Source organism: Pseudorasbora parva, chromosome 19 (genome assembly GCF_024679245.1).
Source record: "Pseudorasbora parva isolate DD20220531a chromosome 19, ASM2467924v1, whole genome shotgun sequence".
Taxonomy (NCBI): Eukaryota; Metazoa; Chordata; class Actinopteri; order Cypriniformes; family Gobionidae; genus Pseudorasbora; species Pseudorasbora parva.
In genome coordinates this window covers 2,089,315-2,113,167 of record NC_090190.1, presented here as the reverse complement: position 1 = coordinate 2,113,167, position 23,853 = coordinate 2,089,315, and the positions used below count along the sequence as shown (strand labels likewise).

The 23,853-nt window shown below is 39.6% G+C and overlaps 1 protein-coding gene across 3 annotated transcripts in view; it reads right to left on the bottom strand.

Annotated features, from left to right (window-relative positions):
- Positions 1–23,853, bottom strand: part of samd12 (sterile alpha motif domain containing 12) — a 145,278-nt gene that overhangs the window by 79,548 nt on the left and 41,877 nt on the right. For all 3 annotated transcript variants that reach the window (XM_067425087.1, XM_067425086.1, XM_067425088.1), the window contains exon 3: positions 17,767–17,896. In XM_067425087.1, the coding sequence (XP_067281188.1) occupies positions 17,767–17,896 (130 nt within the window). The remainder of the gene's footprint in view (positions 1–17,766; positions 17,897–23,853) is intronic.

Genomic DNA, 23,853 nt, shown 5'->3' with positions numbered 1-23,853 from the left:
TCAAAATTTGCACTGCATAAAAAACAGAAATGCATGATCAAATTTAGAACTTCAAATTTACACTTGCATTTTATCATCTTATTTGGTTCATTTAATGTAAGTGTTTTGTAAGTGATTTGCATACATATTTACTGGAAAACAAGATTAAGAACAGGATGCTTCTGAAGTAAAAACATAGATGGCATTTTCTTTAGCGAGAGAGAATCGTTTCCCAGTACAGCCGCACAACAGTCGAAAAATCCTTTTCATTTCTGATCAACTCCAACTGTATCATTTTGATGGCATCTATATTTCTAAATAGAGTATCTGAGCACAGATGGGCTTCTTTAGTCACGGAACATTAGAAGCAGAAAACTGGAGTGTGTGTGAGGCGTGTGGGTTGAGGTGATCGGGGTGAGGTATTTTAGTGTGTTGGTCGAGTGCCAAACTACCCCTTCATTTGGCTGAAACGCCTCAATGAGGAACAGAAACTCAGCGTGTCTTTCTGAATCACGGCCACGAGTGAGAAGATGAGTCAAAGAGAGGAGAGGAGAGTGTGAAAACAGGGAAGAAAGAAAATAAGAGGAGAAGATGCATACAGATAGGAAGAGAGTTACAAATGTGAGTGCATGGGAAGAAATGGGATAGGTGCCATTCTAAACAAGTAACGGTCCAATAAAAACATTTCAGATGTAACTTCGCAGAAAGAACGGGTCGCCGGGTGACAGCTGGCTCAGCAAGATAAGGAAAAAAAAGAACGAAGTATGAGAGAATAAAATATTGTGTACACAAGACAAGTTGGCCATCTATTGTGCAGAGGACACTAACGCTTTCACACGAGTCAGAACCAAAATATCTTCTAAAAGAGACAATATTTTTGAGACGCTTCCCAAAAAACACCCTGAAAGCTAGCCAAATAAGCACTTTTTCTTAATGCATTATTCATGAGTCAATTATAATGCGTTATAATATGTGTGTTTTAATGCATTGCACTCTCTAAATGTGGGTTCAATAAGAACTGTAATGCATTATAACTGTGGTTACAAATGAGACCATACAATGCATTATAATCAATGCATTAAAATACTTTTATAATGCATTTTACATAAAGACTTTACGTAGTGTAAGAGCATTCCGTTTGGTGATGTGAGGACAATGTATCAATATAATCATAATACTGCATGTCAAAAAAATGATTATAATGGACACAACTAAACTCTTTTTACAGTGCTACTACAATGAGTACTTAAAAGTCGACATGTCTTTTGTTCCCTATTACGACGTCTATCCAAGTGAAGCCCTTCCCAAAAAAGCAGAACTGTAGGGGCGGGGCTTGATTGTGTCTGTGTGGAATTGATTGGATGGTTGTGGTTTGCTATTGGTGGATCTCATGAGAGTGACAGGTGGCTCCGCCCCTCCTCATTAGAGAACAGAAGATGATGCAAGATATTCAGGGTTCAATTCATATCTTTCTACATTAATGGCCATTTAAAGGGTTAGTTCATCCAAAAATGTAAATTCTGTCATTAATTCCTCACCCTAATGTGGTTGGACAGCCGTCAGACCTCCGCTCATCTTCACACACAGATGAAGATATTAGTGTTGAAATCCGATGGCTCAGAAAGGCCTTCATTGACACCAATGTCATTTCCTCTCTCAAGACCCATAAAGGCACTAAAGACGTCGTTACAAAGCCCATCTCACTACAGCGGCTCTACAATCATTTATGAAGACAAGAGAATAGTTTTAGTGGGCAAAAAAACAACTAAATAACGACTTATATAGTGATGGGCTCTTGAATTAGTGAATCCATTCATGATTCGGATCGCCAAAGTCACATGGGCTGCGTCCGAAACCTGTAAAATGCTGCCTTCGGAGGACACATTTGAAGGCAGGAAGGCATCAAGCTGCGTCCGAATCTATTGTTTGCTTCACTTCCTATCTCCTGAGAGACCTTCATCTGATCGATTTTTGAAGGCAGCATACATGTGTCCTTCGCTGCCTTTGATATCCCACAATCCTGTGCTTTCTATTCAGTTGCGTTTGCGGGTCAGTTTGTGTGTAAATGTACAATTTTTACAAACATATTACACTTCTGATGTCATTTCTAGTGAGAAATCGCTACTGTAGTAATTAAATGTGTTTAGTTCTCACCAAAGCTCTCTCTATTTTGATGTAGATCATTAAACTGTTACACTGCCTAAGAAGTCTGTCCGAAATTAGTTTCATGAGATGCCTTCATGCACAAAACGCTGCCTTACAAGTCATTGTCTCATGAGGCAGCAAATCAATTCACTGAATCATAACCGTTTGAATCTTTGTTCTGAAATCGGCCATCACTATATAAGTCGTTATTTCGTTTTTTTGCACACTAAAACTATTCTCTTGTCTTCATAAATGATTGTCGAGCCGCTGTAGTGAGATGGGCTTTGTAGCGACGTCTTTAGTGCCTTTATGGGTCTTGAGAGAGGAAATGACATTGGTGTCAATGAAGGCCTTTCTGGGCCATCGGATTTCAACACTAATATCTTCATCTGTGTGTGAAGATGAGCGGAGGTCTGACGGCTGTCCAACGACATTAGGGTGAGGAGTTAATGACAGAATTTAAATTTTTGGGTGAACTTACCTCTTTAAAAGTAGTAGTGCATTCTGAAGAAATAAAACGTTTTTCAAGCAAATATGCTGTTATACTATTATAATAGCTGGATTGCACATAATGCGAGGCATCAGTGCAGATAGTTTGGCTCTCTTTCTCCCTGTGGTTGCTGGACTGGCATACCCATCTCCAGTCCTGATGAATGGACTCTCTCCCTCCACACCAGCACTCACTCCAGGGATCTGTCCCGTCTACATGTGAACCAAAAGCCTGGCTAATTACTGCTGTAACCGGCAGGACGGATGACAGGCAGAAGGAAAGGAAAGAGGGGCAGCTCTGGGGCCTATAAAGATGGAAATTAACCTCAATTTCTCTGACAAAACTCTTGTAGTGAAGAAGCAGGACTGCACTGGAGAAACACTGAGGCTGCTCAGACTGAAGGAAACTCCTCAGGTGAAACTGCGGCATACTTCACATAGTTTAACCGCAGCTGCATTCATGAGTCCTGAGTGGACCTTTCATTCTCTCTCTCTCTCTCTCTCTCTCTCTCTCTCTCTCTCTTAGACACACACACACACACACACACACACAGATTATTATCCCCTCAAACTAGCGCAGAGACTAAGTGCATGACTGCCAAGTACATCCCTGCACAGATCCATAAAGAGTTCCATCCAACAGGCCAGATTATGCTGCCAAATTACCTCCTTTACATGATGAGGACCAGAGTCAAACTGAAATATGCCTGTGAGAACAGAATTTAAAATCTGTGAATCTGATGCTGAACAGAAATTCACTGTAAAAAAAACTACAAAATAATGATCTAGATAGACCGATATACACACAGAATGAGGGATAGATGGATGGATAGATGGAACAAATAATAGAACAAATGACTGAATGAACGACTGATCAATAGATGGAACGTACAAAAGAACGAACGATGGATCAATGGAAATATAGATGGATAGATCAACGATGGGTCAACAGAATGATGGATTAATGGAACGATAGATGGACAGATACAAAGATAGATGAAATGATACAACAATAGATGGAACAATGAAATGACAGAATGATTGACTGAACGATAGATGGAACGGTGGATTGACAGAACAGTGGATGGATGGAATGATAGATAGACCAATAGATATAGAATGATTGCTAGATGGATGGACAGATGGAACAAACAATAGAATAAACGATTGACAGAATGACTAATCAATAGATGGAACGTACGATAGAACAAGCTATTAATCAATGGAATGATATATGGATAGATACAAAGATAGATGAACGATGGGTCGACAGAATGATGGATTGATAGAACGACAGATGGAACAATGAATTGACAGAATGATTGGCCAAGCGTTAGATGGAGCGGTGGAAAGGTGGATAGATGGAATGATAGATAGACCAATAGACATATAAAATGATTGATAGATGGAAAAATGGATAGATGGAACAAACGTTAGAATGAATGATGGAACAAACAATTGATAGAACAAACGATCAATAGATGGAACGTCTGATTGAACGAACAATGGATATGGATGATAGATAGATGTAGTGATGGATCGACAGAATAATAAGTTGGTGGAAATATATATGAAACGGTGGAATGTTGGATTGACAGAACGGTGGATAGATGGAACGATAGATAGACCAATACACAGAATGATTGATGGATGGATGGATACATGGAACAAATGATAGAACAAACGATTGAAAGATGGAACATACAATAGAATAAATGATGGATAGATGGGATGATAGATGGATCAATGGAAAGATAGATGGAATGCTGGAATGGTGGATCGACAGAACGGTGATAGATGGAAGGATAGACAGATAGAATGATTGATGGATGAATGAATACATGTAATAAACGATAGAACAAACGATTGAGAGATGGAACATACAATAGAGTAAATGATGGATAGATGGGATGATAGATGGATCAATGGAAAGATAGATGGAATGCTGGAATGGTGGATCGACAGAACGGTGATAGATGGAAGGATAGACAGATAGAATGATTGATGGATGGATGGATGAATACATGTAATAAACGATAGAACAAACGATTGAGAGATGGAACATACAATAGAGTAAATGATGGATAGATGGAATGATAGATGGATCGATGGAAAGATAGTTGGAACGCTGGAATGGTGGATCGACAGAATGGTGAAAGATGGAAATAATAGACAGATAGAATGATTGATGGATGGATAGATTGAGCATACGATAGAACAAATAATGGATTTATAGAACGGTGGATCGATAGAATGAACGATCAATAGAACAATAGATAGATGGAGCGATAGATTGAAAGCACAATGGATAGATAGAATGATAGCTGGAAAGATGGATAGACAGAACAATAGAACTATGGATGGATGGATGGATGGATGGATGGATGGATGGATGGATGGATGGATGGAAGGATGGATGGATGGATGGAAAAGATGATGGATGGATAGAAATTAATTATAAATGGATAGATAGATAGATGGATGGATGGATGGATGGATGGATGGATGGATGGATGGATGGATGGACCTGACGTAGTGAAAAAGAGGAGGCGAGTCCTTCAGTAGATTCTCTTCAGGGCTCCTAAAGCTCCAGGACGTCTCTAGAACAGACCAATGAGCCCTAATGAGCTGAAGGACAGCGAGCTGATATCATTATTCAGACTGAGCTCATATCGATCTCCAGATCAGAGCACAATGGCATCTGGCATTTAATCAAAAGAGGGCCAGATGAAGAGAGGGACAGAGAGATGTTACCCATTCTTCTGCTAAATGACTTTAACGAGGAAAATCAGTGTAATATTCAAGCAGTTCAAGTGTGGAAATGTTAAAATAACCAATTGTGTGAGTTTGGGGGTGGGGCTTACGCTGGTTCGACCAATAGCAGGCAGGGATGAGTGTTTCAGAAACCTGTTTGATTATAACTGTAATCTAACTCTAATTTCACTTGTGTAGCACAAGACCCCGGGCCCTATGCACCGGCAGTCCTGATGGGCCCCCATGTTCCCAAAATAAAATAGGCAGTGGCTATTTGCACGAAGCGAAAATAGCATATTTTCTTAGCGATAACTGCTAATTACACAGTGCAAATAGCTGGAGACACTAATTACAAAGTGAAACAGCTTTACTAAGTGAAAATAGATTCTATTTGCACCACATAAAAGTAGTTCTTTGCAATGTCTAAATAGTAATAACATGCAATTTATACTTTATTTTGACAAATACATCAGGATGCAATAATTATGTAAATTATTATATTTATTAAAATTATTAAATGGATGCCTGTAGGAGCCTTATTTTGCTTATTTTCTCTGACAAATATTGCAAATTATGTGGTGCATTTCAGTCTTTAAGTATTTGTGTTAGATTGTAAACTTTATTTATTTGTGTGAACTATTTAGATAACTATTCTCTAATTTTACATTGAAATACGTTGCATGTTAAAATTGTACGCTTGCCCTTTAAGAATAGGAAATACAGTCGCAGTTTTCTTTACCGCATCCGTGATATTTAGGATTTAAGAAGATTCTTTTATTGTATTTGCTTGATTTATTAACGGATCAAGGTTAAAGGAAGATTTTTCATGAAGACGACGGATTATGTGGACTGTTTTTATTGGACATGGAGCGAGTTGACTGGAAACTTCTGCGATGCGAACATACACTACCAAAAAAATTCTTTTATTTGTTAGTAAACATTTCGTTAGACACTTTATTTCCACTTTTAGAACATTTTCTTAATTTGTATTCAAAGTAAATGGCTTTCCGGTGGGATACGTGATGGGAAAAGAGAGAAGAGCAAGCTCTGCAAAAGGTGGATTCGAACCCGCGGGTCAATCACGTCAAAACATAGATCCTTAAAGGGATACTCCACCGCTTTTTCATATTAAACTGTTATTCCCTTAACTAAGACGAGTTGACACACACCTCTCTCGTCTCAGTGTGTGCTCTTAATCTCTCTGACGCGCGGTGACGATCTGATAGCATTTAGCTTAGCCCACTAAGCCCAGTTCATTCACTATGGTACCAAACAGAGATCAAGTTAGAAGCAACTCAACCTCTTCTCACATCTCCTCCTCCCTTTCTCATTTCTGTCAATATGGGGGAGGAGGAGATGAGGCAGGATTTTTCAGGTGTGACTTTTTACTGCGCCGAGTCGAAGTACTCTCCGAAGTGCTATTCCGCCATGCACTATAGTTCTCCGCTTTAAACCGCAGAAAAGCGCTACGTTTTATTTTGTCACCATACGTGATCGTTCAGCTATTGGTGTAACTGTATTTAAATAGGGAAACGTGGAGGTGTTTGGTACTTCTATCTTGATCTCTGTTTGGTTCCATAGTGAATCAAAAGGGCTTAGTGGGCTAAGCTAAATGCTATCACATCGTCACCGCGCATCAGAGAGATTAAGAGCACACACTGAGACGAGAGAGGTGTGTGTCAACTCGTTTTAGTTAAGGGAATAACAGTTTAATATGAAAAACTGGTGGAGTAACCCTTTAAAGGTGGGGTAAGTGTTATTTCAAAACCGTTTTACAAAACGCACTGAGCGCGCTCTTCTCACCATCTTTAGTAGACACGCCCCTTACTGCTGATTGGCTACAAGTTTGTTATTGGACTCGGCCCGAGTTCGTTTTGTAAAATGGTTTTGAAATAACACATACCCCACCTTTAATATTTAATTTAATTTAATTTAATTTAATTTAATTTAATTTAATTTAATTTAATTTAATTTAATTTAATTTAATTTAATTTAATTTAATTTAATTTAATTTAATTTAATTTAATTTAATTTAATTTAATTTAATTTAATACCACACACCATTTGCAGCTTGTTTGTGTAAACACACACACACACACACACACACACACACGCACGACACTCACTGTCTTTTTAGCCTCTGCCGTGTCACTTTATGATGAGGATATGAATGCATAAATTGCCACACCATGAGAATTTACCTTTTAATTTGAGAAAACATGATATTATCATATCATGAACTTATCATGAATGTAAAGAAATTGACAGAAATATGTTAGGCTTCTGTTGTACAGTAGATTTAGCTGTGTCCCTATAAAATAATAATAGGCTACTACTGATAATAATAATTATGCCTAGCTTAATTTTCACTTCTTTATAAACAATGTTTACTTTTAAACAGCATGCAGCCTTTAAATTCTTATGTATTATTTACTTATGATTATCATAAATAATACACTTTTTTTTAAAATAGTTAAATAAAAAATTAAATAAAAAAATATTTAGCTGTAGTACTGAAATTGGTAGCGAGAACCATAACATTTTTATGGTATCGGTCCTGAATACTGGAATTCTGGTACCGTGACGTGCCAACTTTGGACATTGTGAAAAACAACAACTGGGACAGTAAATGAATGAGCATCGAGAGCACGCCGTGTCTTGTGCACATGAGATACTCTGGCACTTTAATGCTTTAATTGCCACAGGCCTCCATTTCCCCTGAATGTAAATCTACAGCATTATCAAGATGCTCATTTCACTTCATCCAGAAAAACGGCAGTTTTCTGTGAGCCATCCGCTCGATATGCCTACCACTCACCTCCACATCCATCAGAACACGACGATTTCCTCTTTTATTGCTTATAACAGCTATAAAACGCTTGCGGAGCGAGTGATCACAGCCGGATTATTAATTGTTAATGTGGCCATCAAAAGACTAACGCCGTACACCCGCTCCCCCAATCCCTCGGAATCCTTCAAAACACAAAAATTGCAGTAGTTTCATTCAGGCCAACATCACCACAATTCAATCTGATCTTTCCTCTCCATCCTTCTCCACAGAATACTGAAAAATTGATCTGATGGCTCTGAATTGCATCCCTGCGGAACACTGCAATTTCAGATGCTCAAACCTCATCATCCCGCTCGCGGAAATCACCGCACGAAGGCAGAAGCCGTGCGGATCAAAAACGTCATGCTGAATCCCAAACACACGGAAGGCCTTCGACTCAGAGCTCTAGGGGTGCGTTATATTGGGATCAGTATTGGGTGGGACTAGTAACTAGCGTGCCCCCAACTAAGGATTGACACAATCGAATCAGAATTATCGAATCTTATAAGCCTAGAAATCTAGACGCATCCTAGCGGCAGCAAATATAACCTGCCGCGTGTATTGTCTAGTAACTCTCAATACACTTCTGAGCTGTAAAACCAAACTCTGGTCGGGCCAATCACATCGTGTATAGAGTCGGTGGGCAGGGCTTAACATAATGAGGGCCGAGTTGTGCTTGTGTGCTTCTAGTAAACACAGAAACTGGCGAACGGCGGTCTTTCGAATCAGCTTTGACTGCGACTCTGGAAGACTTGGAGTTAAAGGGTTAGTTCACCCAAAAGTGAAAATTATGTCATTAACTCCTCCCCCTAATGTCGCTCCACACCCGTAAGACCTCCATTCATCTTCACACACAGTTTAAGATATTTTATATTTAGTCCGAGAGCATATGCAAGTGTATGCACACTATACTGTCCATGTCCAGAAAGGGAATAAAAAACGGTTATGAATCAGCTAATTGATTCATGATTCAGATCGCGTGTCAAACTGCTGAAATCACGTGACACTGGCGATCCGAATCATGAATCAATTAACTGATTCATAACCGTTTGAATCTTTATTTGAGGATTGAACACAAACCCGGAAGAGAAGCCAATGCTGAATAAAGTCGTAGTTTTTGTTATTTTTGGACCCAAATGTATTTTGGATGCTTCAAGAGACTCTAATTAACCCACTGATGTCTCATATGGACTACTCTGATGATGTTTTTATTCCCTTTCTGGACATGGACAGTATAGTGTGCATACACTTGCATACGCTCTCGGACTAAATATAAAATATCTTAAACTGTGTTCCGAAGGTCTTACGATCTATTAATATAGTTAAAAAAAGAGGCATTTCAACAAACATCAGATGTCCCATTTTACAGCATGTAACTAAAATATACATAAATTCGCTCTGATGAAAATGTCAGCTGAACTATCAAACTGCGAGTCCATAAAAAAGCATATATATTACGCCAAGACCACCAGTGTGCCGGCTGATGGGAGTCTCCATTACATGAGTAGTTTATAACTCTTATTAAAGTCGAATAAATAAACCCGACGTCTCACACACCCAGTGTTCCCTGAGCAGAGCTGAGCCAGAACTGACCATCCAGTGCATGTGGACAGAAGAGCCAGATTACTGTAGCTTCATCCCAGCTGGATTCATTTATCCTGTCAGACTTTCCTTTCTTTCCCGTAGAACCGCGGAGAGCGAGCCAATGATCCCGAAACTGGAGGACTCAGATCTACAGTATGATCCGAAGGCGCTGCCACACCACAGCCCACATTTTCATCATTGCTGTGAAACCTGTTTCAAAAATATCTAGATGCAATTTTCACTCAGAAACTGCTAGCAAATTTCTCCAACAGTTACAAAGAAACGGCAGGTTACAGGGAATTAAGTGGCACATTCTCAGCAGCATTTTCTTGTTAAATGCACACTAATAATTTAAATAATTTGAATGATTTATTTTGAACCATATCAGTTTTATTCACACCGTAAGTTAAACTGCCCAATTCAGTTTTTTTTTTCAGCTCAAATACAATATTTTGTTGTGTTTGTTCACATGACTTTTTAAATGTGACTGAATAGGTGACACTCCCAAATTGACCTATAGGACTAAAACACTCTATCCTGGTACTTAAAAAAAAGAAATTAGATATATATATATATACACACAGGTCCTTCTCAAAATATTAGCATATTGTGATAAAGTTCATTATTTTCCATAATGTAATAATAAAAATTAAACTTTCATATATTTTAGATTCATTGCACACCAACTGAAATATTTCAGGTCTTTTATTGTTTTAATACTGATGATTTTGGCACACAGCTCATGAAAACCCAAAATTCTCAAAAAATTTGCATATTTCATCCGACCAATAAAATAAAAGCTTTTTTAATACAAAAAAAGTAAGCTTTCAAATAATTATGTTCAGTTCTGCACTCAATACTTGTTTGGGAATCCTTTAGCAGGAATGACTGCTTCAGTGCGGCGTGGCATGGAGGCGATGAGCCTGTGGCTCTGCTGAGGTGTTCTGGAGGCCCAGGATGCTTCGATAGCGGCCTTAAGCTCATCAGGAGTGTTGGCTCTTGCGTCTCTCAACTTTCTCTTCACAATATCCCACAGATTCTCTATGGGGTTCAGGTCAGGAGAGTTGGCAGGCCAATTGAGCACAGTAATACCATGGTCAGTAAACCGTTTACCAGTGGTTTTGGCACTGTGAGCAGGTGCCAGGTCGTGCTGAAAAACCAAATCTTCATCTCCATAAAGCTTTTCAGCAGATGGAAGCATGAAGTGCTCCAAAATCTCCTGATAGCGAGCTGCATTGACCCTGCCCTTGATCAAACACAGCGGACCACCACCAGCAGCTGACATGGCACCCCAGACCATCACTGACTGTGGGGACTTGACACTGGACTTCAGGCATTTTGGCATTTCCTTCTCCCCAGTCTTCCTCCAGACTCTGGCACCTTGATTTCTGAATGACGAAAAAAGTAAAAAGTACTTTGGACCGCTGAGCAACAGTCCAGTGCTGCTTCTCTGTAGCCCAAAGGTGTCTTGACCTGGGGAATGCGGCACCTGTAGCCCATTTCCTGCTCACGCCTGTGCACGGTGGCTTTGGATGTTTCTACTCCAGACTCAGTCCACTGCTTCCGCAGGTCCCCCAAGGTCTGGAATCGGTCCTTCTCCACAATCTTCCTCAGGGTCCGCTCACCTCTTCTCGTTGTGCAGCATTTTTTGCCACACTTTTTCCTTCCCACAGACTTCCCACTGAGGTGCCTTGATACAGCACTCTGGGAACAGCCTATTCGTTCAGAAATGTCTTTCTGTGTCTTCCCCTCTCGCTTGAGGGTGTCAATGATGGCCTTCTGGACAGCAGTCAGGTCGGCAGTCTGATCCATGATTGCGGTTTTGAGTAATGAACCAGGCTGGGAGTTTTTAAAAGCCTCAGGAATCTTTTGCAGGTGTTTAGAGTTAATTAGTTGATTCAGATGATTAGGTTAATAGCTCGTTTAGAGAACCGCTTCATGATATCCTAATTTTTTGAGACAGGAATTTTGGGTTTTCATGAGCTGTATGGGGCCGCACTATATTCCAGCTCTTATGCTGCGTTCACACCGCACGCGAATGACGCGATTCGCGCGAGTGATTTAAATGTTAAGTAAATGCAGAGACGTGAATAGGCATTCTGCGGCGCGAATGACGCGGCTATGATCACGCGAATTGAGCGTTTTGAACCGTTCAAGTTGAGAAATCTGAACTTTGGTGGATATTCGCACCGCGTTAACCAATTAGAAGCCTGCTTACTGCTGTCACGTGGTGAAGTGCCGGATGGGAAACCCATAGGGGAAACCCAGAGGCCAGACTAATTTAAAAATACTACTGTATTGTGTCACAAAATGTAGTTTTAATAGTTTTTCAGGCGAGAATGTAGTTGTTTAAAGCTCAAATATGTGGTTTATTTATTAAGAGAGCTCCTATTTGAAAATTTGATCTGGTGTTTTCGGAGGTGTGAGACCCAGGCGATCACCGGAGCTCAGCGCTCATCAACCCCGGTGAGAGTGGCCTTAACTCGGCTAGTCCTTCTGCCGACTGCCTGGCAGAAGCCCCTCCCATGACGCAAATTTGCGTCTGTTGTGTAGTGAATGCCACACGCGAAGGAAGCGAATTTCACGCGCAAATGGATTCAAATTGTTCACGCATCCATCTTCGCGCGAATAGCATGATTTATTCGCGTCATTCACGTGTGGTGTTTGAACGCAGCATTAAAGGGGCCGCGCTATATTCCAGCTCTTAAAGGGGCTGCATTATATTACCGCTCTTAGGGTGCCTTCACACCTGCCTCATTTAGTTCGGTTGAATCGTACTAGAGTTGGTTTCCCTCTTTGGTGCGGTTCGTTTGGTCAGGTCTGAAAGCAGCAATCGCACTCGGGTGCGCACCAAAAGCGGACCAAACAAGCGTACCGAGACCTCCTTGAAGAGCTGGTCTCAGTACGCTTTTAAGCGAACTCTGGAGCGGTTCATTTGTGGTGAGAACGTGATCCAACCTCGAACTGAACCAACTGCAAAAGTACTGATCATTTTTGGACTAAACCAGCTGCCGTAGTTAGCTGCGCTGACATTGTGCGCATGACATTATTACCTGATAGATCGTTGAAAATATTTTCGGAGAGATGAGCATGTCAAGAATAATTAATGCACGCCTCCGCTTGAAGTGATGAGTGATGCGCGCTCGCCGTCTGCAGTGCATTAGAGCGTTGTGTTCACGTTCGCATCCGCGCTTCATTATAGAAATGTATTGTTTGCATACTGTGGTAAATACACACAGTGTAGTAGATTATGGCCAGGGACTAAACCAGCCCGCAGTCGTCTCTCCATAGGGTTATTATAGTTTGCTGGCTTTGCCTCTTCTGTTGGAATTTTTCCACACGTAAATTCTGACCAATCGAAAAGCAGTTTAGGAAATACGCCATGGCCAATGAGTGATGTGGATGTTGTCACATGTCTGCGTTTTGGTTCGTTTCAACTGGTTCGGACCAAAGCAATCAGTGTGGTGTGAAAAGGAACCAAAAAAGCTGAAAAATGCAACAATGTATAATTGTTTGCCCTTGGTTCGGACCAAATGAACCGAACTAGAGATGTGAAAGCAGCCTTAAAGGGGCCGCACTATATTCCAGCTCTTAAAGGGGCTGCACTATATTCCAGCTCTTAAAGGGGCCGCGCTATATTCCAGCTCTTAAAGGGGCCGCACTATATTCCAGCTCTTAAAGGGGCCGCACTATATTCCAGCTCTTAAAGGGGCCGCGCTATATTCCAGCTCTTAAAGGGGCTGCACTATATTCCAGCTCTTAAAGGGGCCGCACTATATTCCAGCTCTTAAAGGGGCCGCACTATATTCCAGCTCTTAAAGGGGCCGCACTATATTCCAGCTCTTAAAGGGGCCGCACTATATTCCAGCTCTTAAAGGGGCCGCACTATATTCCAGCTCTTAAAGGGGCCGCACTATATTCCTACTCGTGGAATATGGACCTCCTCCAGGTCTGGTGTGTTACTGCTGCGCTCTCAGATCCACATGACAGCTTTCACATTACCAGTTTTTCATACGAACTGTGCCCTGTTCTGCACTAATCTGCCAGTAATACTACCTTTATTTATATTCTTAAAATGAGAGAAATCACTGCTTATTCTGAATTTTTAAGCTTAGGCTTAAGAGACATGAACTAGTTCTTTGATAAACATCTATGACCTTTGATACATATTTTTTCTTCATGCTGTATTATTGATTATTATTGAATAAATATGGTTTCACTAATAATAAACATAGATTTGCATAAAGCATGCATATTTGTCTATATACCCATGTTGATTAGAGTATTAAAAACTTATTTCAAACTTAATTAAAGACACATCGTGATTAAATATTTTAATCGTTTGACAGCCCTAATTCTTTCACAACCTGTCATTCAAAGTCTTGTGTTCGGACATAAGAAGAAAAACAACCCAACGGCTCATGAATGAATATCCAGTTATCTATCATATGTCTAACAACATCTGGATGCGTAACAGGCATTAATTGTTGCGTGTTCATAAGCCCACTGTGCCGAGGCCCATGGGATTGATGTGTGTTTGAAATCCAGCCCAGAGTTTGATTATATCCGACAGTCGTTCTCTCTTATCGTCTCTGTATATTAATATTACACAGAACGAGAGCACCTTCTCCCCTGATTACACCTACGCTATCAGAAATATGTGCTTAACTCATTTACCAAAGCGCTCGCTGCCTCTGTCTTTGTAATTACTGCAGATTAGGGACTAATATCTAATTATGCCTTAATATGCTTTAATGCATTTTTAATGACAGCTCGGTGTTCCAGTCGAACTCTCGGAGCGATTTGGGAGACGGCGACGGTTAGGGTTTATCTTACGCTCTGCTTCAAATGGAAACAAACGACACTTACTAGCATCTTATTAGATTGTTTAATCGTTCATAATGTGGTGCTCTCATACATGAGGCTGCCTGGTTTGATGAGAAGCGTGAAGAGTTGTATTTCAGAACAAATGACTCCAGACATAACGATAGATCAATACCAGTTCCAGAGCTTCATATATCTGCACATCCACTAGAGCTTTTTAAAGTCCTTCTGAAGCAATTACCAAAAAGATTGCATGGTGAAAATAATAAAATAAAAGTAGCACCCGTGTTTGTCTGTAACACTGGAGATCTGGCTCTGATCCATCGCTGTTTACTGTAATAAAACATGTTTCGCTACGCATGATATGACCAGAGATGGATGCAAATTGCATTTTGTCTCTAATTGGTAAGGCCGGATGTTTATGAACGGATTCCTGTTCATTAATACTGGATCATCAAATCGAGCAGCTTGCATATTTTATTCATAAATTATGGCTAATTGGATCTTGTCTCACTCTAACGCAAATCACATTCACAATCCTTACAGTCAAACTGCAACGGACATAAGTCTGATTTAGGGAGCATTACTCCTGACCAGGGACGTCAAGGCCTGTTTTAGGAGGGCTTTAGCACACACACACACACACACACACACACACACACACACACACACACACACACACACACACACACACACACACACACACACACACTGCTATTTTACTATTATTGCGGTGCTATTATTAATATAATATTATAAAGGCTGTAGAGTATGTCATTAACTTATTAGAATTTGATATATACTTACATATATCAGGGTTATTATTAAAACTAAGTAGAGTTAACATTCGTGAACTTAAATCTAAAATAAATGTTGACATGTTGAAATGTTTTTTTTTCAGCTAGTTGCTTTTTTGCTACATTGCCTATTTCATTCAGTTTAACTGGAGGTACAAAAAACCTAAAAGTAAAGAAAATCAAAAATGAAAATCTATATATACATTTTTTTTTAAAATGACAAAAAACACAAAAAAATAAATTACTAAAACTCTAACTGAAAAAAAAAAAAATATATATATATATAAATAAAAGTATAACCTCAATATATTATATATATATACATACATACATACATACAGGGTATCTGCTGGTTTCACCAAGTCCAATTTAAGACTTATTATGACCTTTTTAAGACCATTATGAATTAAATTTAAGACCTATATCGCGCAATAAAAAACATGCATAAATACAGAATCATTAAATTACTTGCAAAGCGAATTTATTTATTTAAATTGGACGAAGTATTAGTAATCTTATTATTCATAGCTCAATCCCAAAGAGATTAGCATATTTTATATATATATATATATATATATATATATATATATATATATATATATATATATATATATATATACATACATATATACATACACACACACACACACACACACACACACACACATTTACACACACGTTAAAAAGTCACTAAATTTAAATTTTTTTCATAATTAGGATGAAACACAAAAACCATAACAATAGTCGCACATGGCAAAATGCATGAATCTTAAAAGGCTGGTCCAGTGGTGTGCTATCTATCTTTAATAACACGATCGCTTGGGGTGGGAAATATGACTAAAATCTTACAAGTAAACCACAGCAATAAGCAATTGCTGAATAGAAGTAAAAAGTTTAAGTAATTAAGTAATCAAGTAAACTGGTCAGTAATAAATATACTTATAAACAAATGTGCAAAATTTGAACGTAGGAAAATTTAAACCTGTTTAACATTATTTAAGACACGACGCAATGCTTCCGCGAATTTAAGACTTTTTAGGCCTTACATTTGTTTTTATGACTTTTTATGAACTGCCAAATTGGTTTCTTGAACATGACAATGAGTTGACTGAACTAAAATGGCCGCCACAGTCCCCAGATCTCAACCCAATAGAGCATCTTTGGGATGTGGTGGAACGGGAGCTTCGTGCCCTGGATGTGCATCCCACAAATCTCCATCAACTGCAAGATGCTCTCCGATCAATATGGGCCAACATTTCTAAAGAATGCTTTCAGCAGCTTGTTGATCAATGCCACGGAGAATTAAGGCAGTTCTGAAGGCGAAAGGGCTCAAACACAGGATTAGTGTGTGTTCCTAATAATCCTTTACTTTAGTATCACTGAGGCACTAAAATAATTAATATAATATAATATAATATAATATAATATAATATAATATAATATAATATAATATAATTAATATAATACAATAATATAATTAATATAATATAATATAATATAATATAATATAATATAATATAATATAATTATTATAATATAATTAATATAATATAATAATATAATATAATATAATATAATATAATATAATATAATATAATTAATATAATTAATATAATATAATATAATATAATATAATATAATATAATATAATATAATATAATTATTATAATATAATTAATATAATACAATAATATAATTAATATAATATAATATAATTAATATAATATAATATAATATAATATAATATAATTATTATAATATAATTAATATAATATAATAATATAATATAATATAATATAATATAATATAATATAATATAATTAATATAATTAATATAATATAATATAATATAATATAATATAATATAATATAATATAATATAATATAATATAATATAATATAATATAATATAATAAGTCTTTGGGGATAAATAAACCAAATTATGTCGTTAACATTAGAAATGTAATGCCTGCACAATGCAGGTAATTTATCTCTATAAGGCTTCTTAAAGTAGGAACACATTAAAACATAATACGACATGAAAAACCACGGTACAGTCATCCATCACCACGAGTTAGGTCACATGACATCAAACACACACACACACACACACACACGCTAATATACATCCAAATGCAATAGTGTCAGCAGAGCCGGTGGCAATTAATGACAGCGGCATTATGAGTGTCTTCATGTGTGTGTGTGAGCGCGTTGGACGGTGCGTGTGTGAGAGTTTTGGACTGTTTGTGCGATGTAATGAGTGTCTTCGTGTGTGTGTGAGAGCGGTGGACTGTGTGTGTGTGAGCGCGTTGGACGGTGTGTGTGTGTGACCTTGAACAGGATCATGAGGGTGCCTGTGTTTACCGGTGATGTCGTGCTGCTTGAAGGAGTCGCTGTAGACCTGGTGTTGATTGGGACAGTGTTTCTTCAGCCATTTACACACGTCCTGCTGGGTCCACAACGCCACCGGCTTGGACAGCCTCACCGCTCCCGGCTGCACAACACACAACACAATACAATAGAAGAGTTTTTAAAATCACAATGGACACTTCTTAGGCCGGAGACACTGCAAGCGTGGCGTGCCATTTCTCTGTCTGACGTAAGGGTGTGCGATATCTCGATATTTCCTGGGATTTTCTCGATAACGATAATTAGACAATATTTTGCTGAGTGTGTTATTGTGCTGGTGATCAGCTGACTCCTAAAGTTTATTATTATCTTTATTATTATCTTCATATTCTGTGTGGTGGTCAGTTTACAGCAGTGACAGATATCATCTTTTCCAAAAAGTTTAAATGTATTTTTTTTCCCTTTTATGAGCATTCTTACCTTTTTATTATATATATATATATAAACCTAATGATATGCATGCATCATTTTTTGTGTTAATTTCTTCAATTTCATCAAATTCAATTATAATAATAACACACAGTAGGGCTGTTACCAATCAAATTAAAGATGCACTATGTAGTATTTTTGCATTAAAATATCCAAACACCACTAGGCCAGTGTTATATATTTTGTTCAGTTGAGTACTTACAATATCCCAAATGTTTCCAACTATTTGTAAATTGTGAGAAAATTGCTATTTTAACCGAGGACCGGGACGTGTCAGCATAGCGTTTGAGGGAGTCGCCTGTCGATTGCGTCATATCTGCGCTACCCTCGGTTTTATTCTGCAGAAGCGCTTTACTCTTAGCAGTGTGAACACGTCACTGCAGCGCCGAGCGAACGCACAGAGGAAAGTCATAACATCATTTTAAACACACTTAAATGTATCTAATATGATAAACAGAGCTGCTTTACCTCATAATCATTACCAGAAAAAGCAGAAGTGCGCCCCCGGCGAATGTGTCCTGCCCCGTCATAATAAAAGTCCCGGTACTCGTGAGCCGTGTGTGTAACAATCGCTCCAGCGGCCGTGCTCAGCTCCACAACACTCGCTCCTGCTCTGCTTCACTACAGTAACGTTAATAACCGCATCCATGAACATGATTTCTGCCCGAGTCCTATTTCCCACCGGCTGTGAGGTGAAGACCACATGTCCCAAGATGCTGCGCTCGCACTTGGCGTCATCATACTACGCATATAGGCACCCTCCAGTGGACGGAAAGTTGCATAGTGCACCTTTAAAATGAGTATCAACAAAATTCATCTTCGCAATGGAGAGGAAACAGAAGCTGCATTTGAAGTTTAATGAGCTTAGAGGTGACAAATCACCTGTAGTTATGCACAAATAATGTTTAGATATTCTAAACACAACGTTAAAAAGCCTACTGATATTTGAAATGATTTAAAACATGAAAAGATACTTTAAACCCGCCACTAGGCGGCAGAAAGTCACTGTTAATGAGCGAGTCATTGAGATTAAAGGGGGGGTGAAACACTCAGTTTCAGTCAGTGTCATGTCAATCTTGAGTACCTATAGAGTAGCATTGCATCCTGCATATCTCCGAAAAGTCTTTATTTTTTTTATAATTATATAAGAAAGATGCGCTGTTCCGAGTCTTTCCGGAAAAAGCCGAGCGGGTGGGGGCGTGTCATGTGAGCGGAGCTAAATAATGACGTGTGCTCGCTGCTGCTATTGTGTTGAGTCGAGTGCGTCGTAAAGCTGTGTCATCCCTAACAGCGGGAAATGTTTTTTATTCAAAATAAAAATATGGCTTTTAATCAGATCCAGCCATACATCTATGATCCGGAATCAGACCCAGAGGCTGAAGTTGAACAGGAGCAGCAGCAAAAACGACTAGAGCAGGACGTCTCTATGTGGTACAAGTTATACACTAACTATATAATATGCTTAGCGACTTGTGTTATTTACATATTTATACTAGGGGTGTCCATGGTTAACCGATTGACCGATTAACCGTTAAAAATTGCGTAACCGAGTGAAACATTTTGCTCGGTTAAGTGGCGTCAATGACGTGCCTTGAATTTAGTTGTAATATATGTTTGCACCCCTATAGACCGCCAGAGCGCTCCCAGACATTTGTAGTATCCATAGGGTTAGGGTAGTATCCACAATAAGAAGTCATGACCAGCTTTCTAAGCGGGCAAAAAAAGCGTGGGAGCACTTTCAAAATGAGAGTGACGGGGCGAAATGCAAGTATTGCAATGCAGTGCTTACCGCATTTTTCAGGCTATAAGTCGCTCCGGAGTATGAGTCGCATCAGTCAAAATATGCGTCATGAAGAGGAAAATAACACACGTCGCACTGGACTAAAAGTCGCATTAGGGCAGAAGCAGAGCGCGAGCCGCGTGCGCTGTGGATAACGGAGCAGAAGAAAGAAAGTTTGAAGTGAGAAACTTGTGAATGACTAGAGAAAAGCAGACGTTACTTTAACTGTAATGAAGAAAACAAAAAAGCTGATCGCAGACTGAAAGCAAGATGGCCAGAGCTGAAGGGACGAGTCCACAGATGCGTTCTCTGCCGGGAGAGGCTCAGCCGCGCGAGTCAAACGCTGAGTCTGTGTGAATCATTCTCGGCTGCATATTTTACTAACGTTGCATGCTCTAATCGTGCAGGCGGCCACTCGCATTGCTCGTGAACTGGAGCGCATCTCATCCTAATTTAACGAAACTCAGCGTACGCCTCGCAGACATGAAATATATCTTAAGAAAACTTCAAATGTCTTTTAACAATTTAAAACGAAAAGAAATAGGCTACTCTCTGATTAGGTAATCCATGATGTGCATTTCTCTCTATAGGCGCGTTCACTACGGAGATGGTGGTCGTCAACTTAATAAGCTAAAAATAACCCTGACGCACACTATGGTTAACCGAGTATTAACCGCTAAGGGCCTCGGTTAACGGTTAATGAAAAACTTGAAAACGTGCAGCCCTAATTTATACTTGAATTATATCGTCGTATTTTTGTCTTTGAAGGTGTACATGTGGGAAGTGCAGTTGTGCACGTGTGTTTGTGTGTTTACGCGTGGTTTGTGTAGACAGTAAGCGGACTGGTTTTGCACGGCAGGCTAGTTAACGTTAGTGTTTACATAGAAAGACACGGAATAGTAGCGCATTTGAATGAAGAAGCGCGCTTATTTAGTTCAACATATTTCCCCCCTCTTTGTGTATTGTTGTTTGGAGTGCTTTTACAATACACAAACATAAAGTTACACATATAGTGGCCAGCTAAACAAATGTACACGCACTACACATCGCATGCTCCATTGATCAATTTCTATATATAGTAATATATATAGTAACTATACGTGATCATGTTTGGGCTACTTGATGGGCATAGGCAAAAACACAGACATTTGAAGCAGTCTCACTCACCGCCTGCGGTACTATCGTTGGGACTGCTCCATCCTTCAGCATTAGGCGATCGGAAAATCCGGCGTCGAGCTGGGCCTTGTTTATGAAACAGTCGGCACCGAAATGCAGCGAACAGATATAAACATTCGCGCAACTCAGTTGCTGATCCGGAAAAGCAAATTACATCCACTGTTGCCTTAACGCGGGGTTTTGGAGAATCTGTGCAGGACTGTCTTGGTCTGGCAACCAAAAACGCACTTTTTGGTGACATTGTTATGTGCTATGTGTAATTGTCACCTGTCCAGCATCCTACAAGCCAGCGCTTTGATGGGCGTAGGCTGTTGCTTTCGCTCTCTCCCTCGCTCTCTCTCACGCGCTTCCGGTAGAATTGTCCGTACGGCCCATACAAGGAAATTCCGCCCCCATTAACGTCAAAGGGGACGCATGATCTCAAAAAACTTGCCGAAACTTATGACTAACCGGAAGTAGTATTTTTGACAAAGAAATACTCCCATCAAACGTCCACCTTAACTTTTGAAACTTTGTCTATGTTTAGTATGGGATTCCAAGTCTTTAACAGTGTAAAAAGATCAGTATGCATGAAACAGCATTTCACCCCCCCTTTAAACCGATTCGTTCAAACGACTGATTCATTAAGGAAAGAATCATTTGACTATATTAATCTATCTTAGTCACTGAATCATTGACTCATGAATCATTCAGTAAGGAAAACACCGCGTGTTGCTCAGAGACGCGACTACAGTGCTGTGACTTTGTTTTGAACTATTCATTTCATTTTACAGGAAACCCTTTGAAGTTAAATAACACACTGCTAAAAGTGATAAACATGTAAGTATAGGTTGTCTAAGCTGTAATGAGCTGTTTAAAAAAAAAAATTTTTTTTGAAAGTGTGTAACTATTGTGTGTAGCCCTGTGAGCTCTAGCAACCTGCAGCTGTAGCATATTAAAGGGGCGGTGAAATGCTGTCTCATGCATACTGAGCTTTACACTGTTAAAGACTTGGATTCCCATCCTAAACATAGACAACGTTTCAAAAACTAATGTTGGACATTTGATGGAGTATTTCTGTGTCAAAAATACTCCTTCCGGTTTCTCACAAGTTTCGGAGAGTTTTTTCGAGTATGGGTCGGCTTGACGTTAATAGAGCGGAAGGTCCTTGTATGGGCCGTACGGGCTCTTCTCCCGGTAGGGTGCGCGCGCGTGACTAGAGCGAGAGAGGAAATGCACGCCCATAAACACTCTCAGGTGCAGATCCAGTCGATCCAGGCGCCGCGCTCCACTTTATTCCTCTGGGTGACGTCGAGCGACTTCAACGCTTCAGCACAGCATTCTGGGAAGGCAGCGCTGCATTTGAACCGATTTGAACGCAGAAATGACGGGAAGCTTCACAACATCGCTTCAGTCGCGTCGTAAAGTGGATTTCCACGGTCACTGCTGTCAGGACTTCACCAAATCATACCAAAGAAGTGTGTTTTTGACGGAGCGGTCCCAGCGATAAAGGTTCGGTCCTGCTTTGGAAGCAGCCGGTGAGTTAAACTGCTTCAGATGTCTGTGCTGTCGGCTATCGTCGCGTGAGTAAACATCAGTAAACGACACGATCGCGTGCTTCGTCATTCAAATGCGCTAACGGACTCCATTGTTGTTCTCTGTATAACGTTACACTAGTCTGACGTGCAAAACCGTTTTGCTTGCTACTGCTAAGGTTGAGTCGCATACAATAGTCCATAAACCGAATCATGTCCTCATAAACTGAGAGTAAACACACACAAATGTTGACAGGCCATTAAATACAGTCCATACCACAGAGACGGACGTCTTGCTGCTGCTGCTTCTCCTGTTCAATTTATTTCAGCCTCCGGATGATTCTGGATCATATCTATTAGCTGAGATAGCGATGGGTTTCTCCACGCTTGAGGACGTCACCGCTTTGCGCGCTTGTCATTCTTTAGCTCCGCCCACACAATACGCCTCCAGGCGCTCGTTTTTTTCCGGAAAGACTCGGTACAGCCCATATTTCTTTTATAAATATAATAAAACTAAAGACTTTTCAGAGATATGAAGGATGCAATACTACTCTATAGGTACTCAAGATTGACATGAGATTGACTGAAACTGAGTGTTTCACCCCCCTTTAAATTTAAATTATTAATTTAAATTTTAGCAGTGTGGTTTTTTTGGGTCGGCCAAATCCAGGCGGAAATCCCAAAAATGGTCCCAGATTTTATGAGGATAAATCCTTCAGATATTCATTGCAACTACATTGAAAATAATGTGTTCCACAGAAACCACACGGGTTTGGAACAACATGAGTGTGTGTAAATAGTGACAAAATGGCATTTTTAGTCGAACTGTCCCTTTAAAGGCGGCCTGCTGTTTGAATGCCACTCTTTGGCATTTGAGTTCGGCGAGAGCTGCATTCAGAGACGCTTCTGGAAGATGAAGTGAACACTAGCTTTAGGAAACAAACAGACGCTGAGTCAGGAGAAACACAGAGGCTAATTAACCCCAGAGATCTGCCACTGACACTGCCGTACTAAAGGATTGATGAGCTGTAATATATATAAAGCTACATTAGCCTGCACGGAGAGCGCAGCGAGAGTCGAGACACATCACTGAAGACTTTCAGAAGTCACTGAAGTTCCTGCAGGTGGGAGACGAGTGGGAAT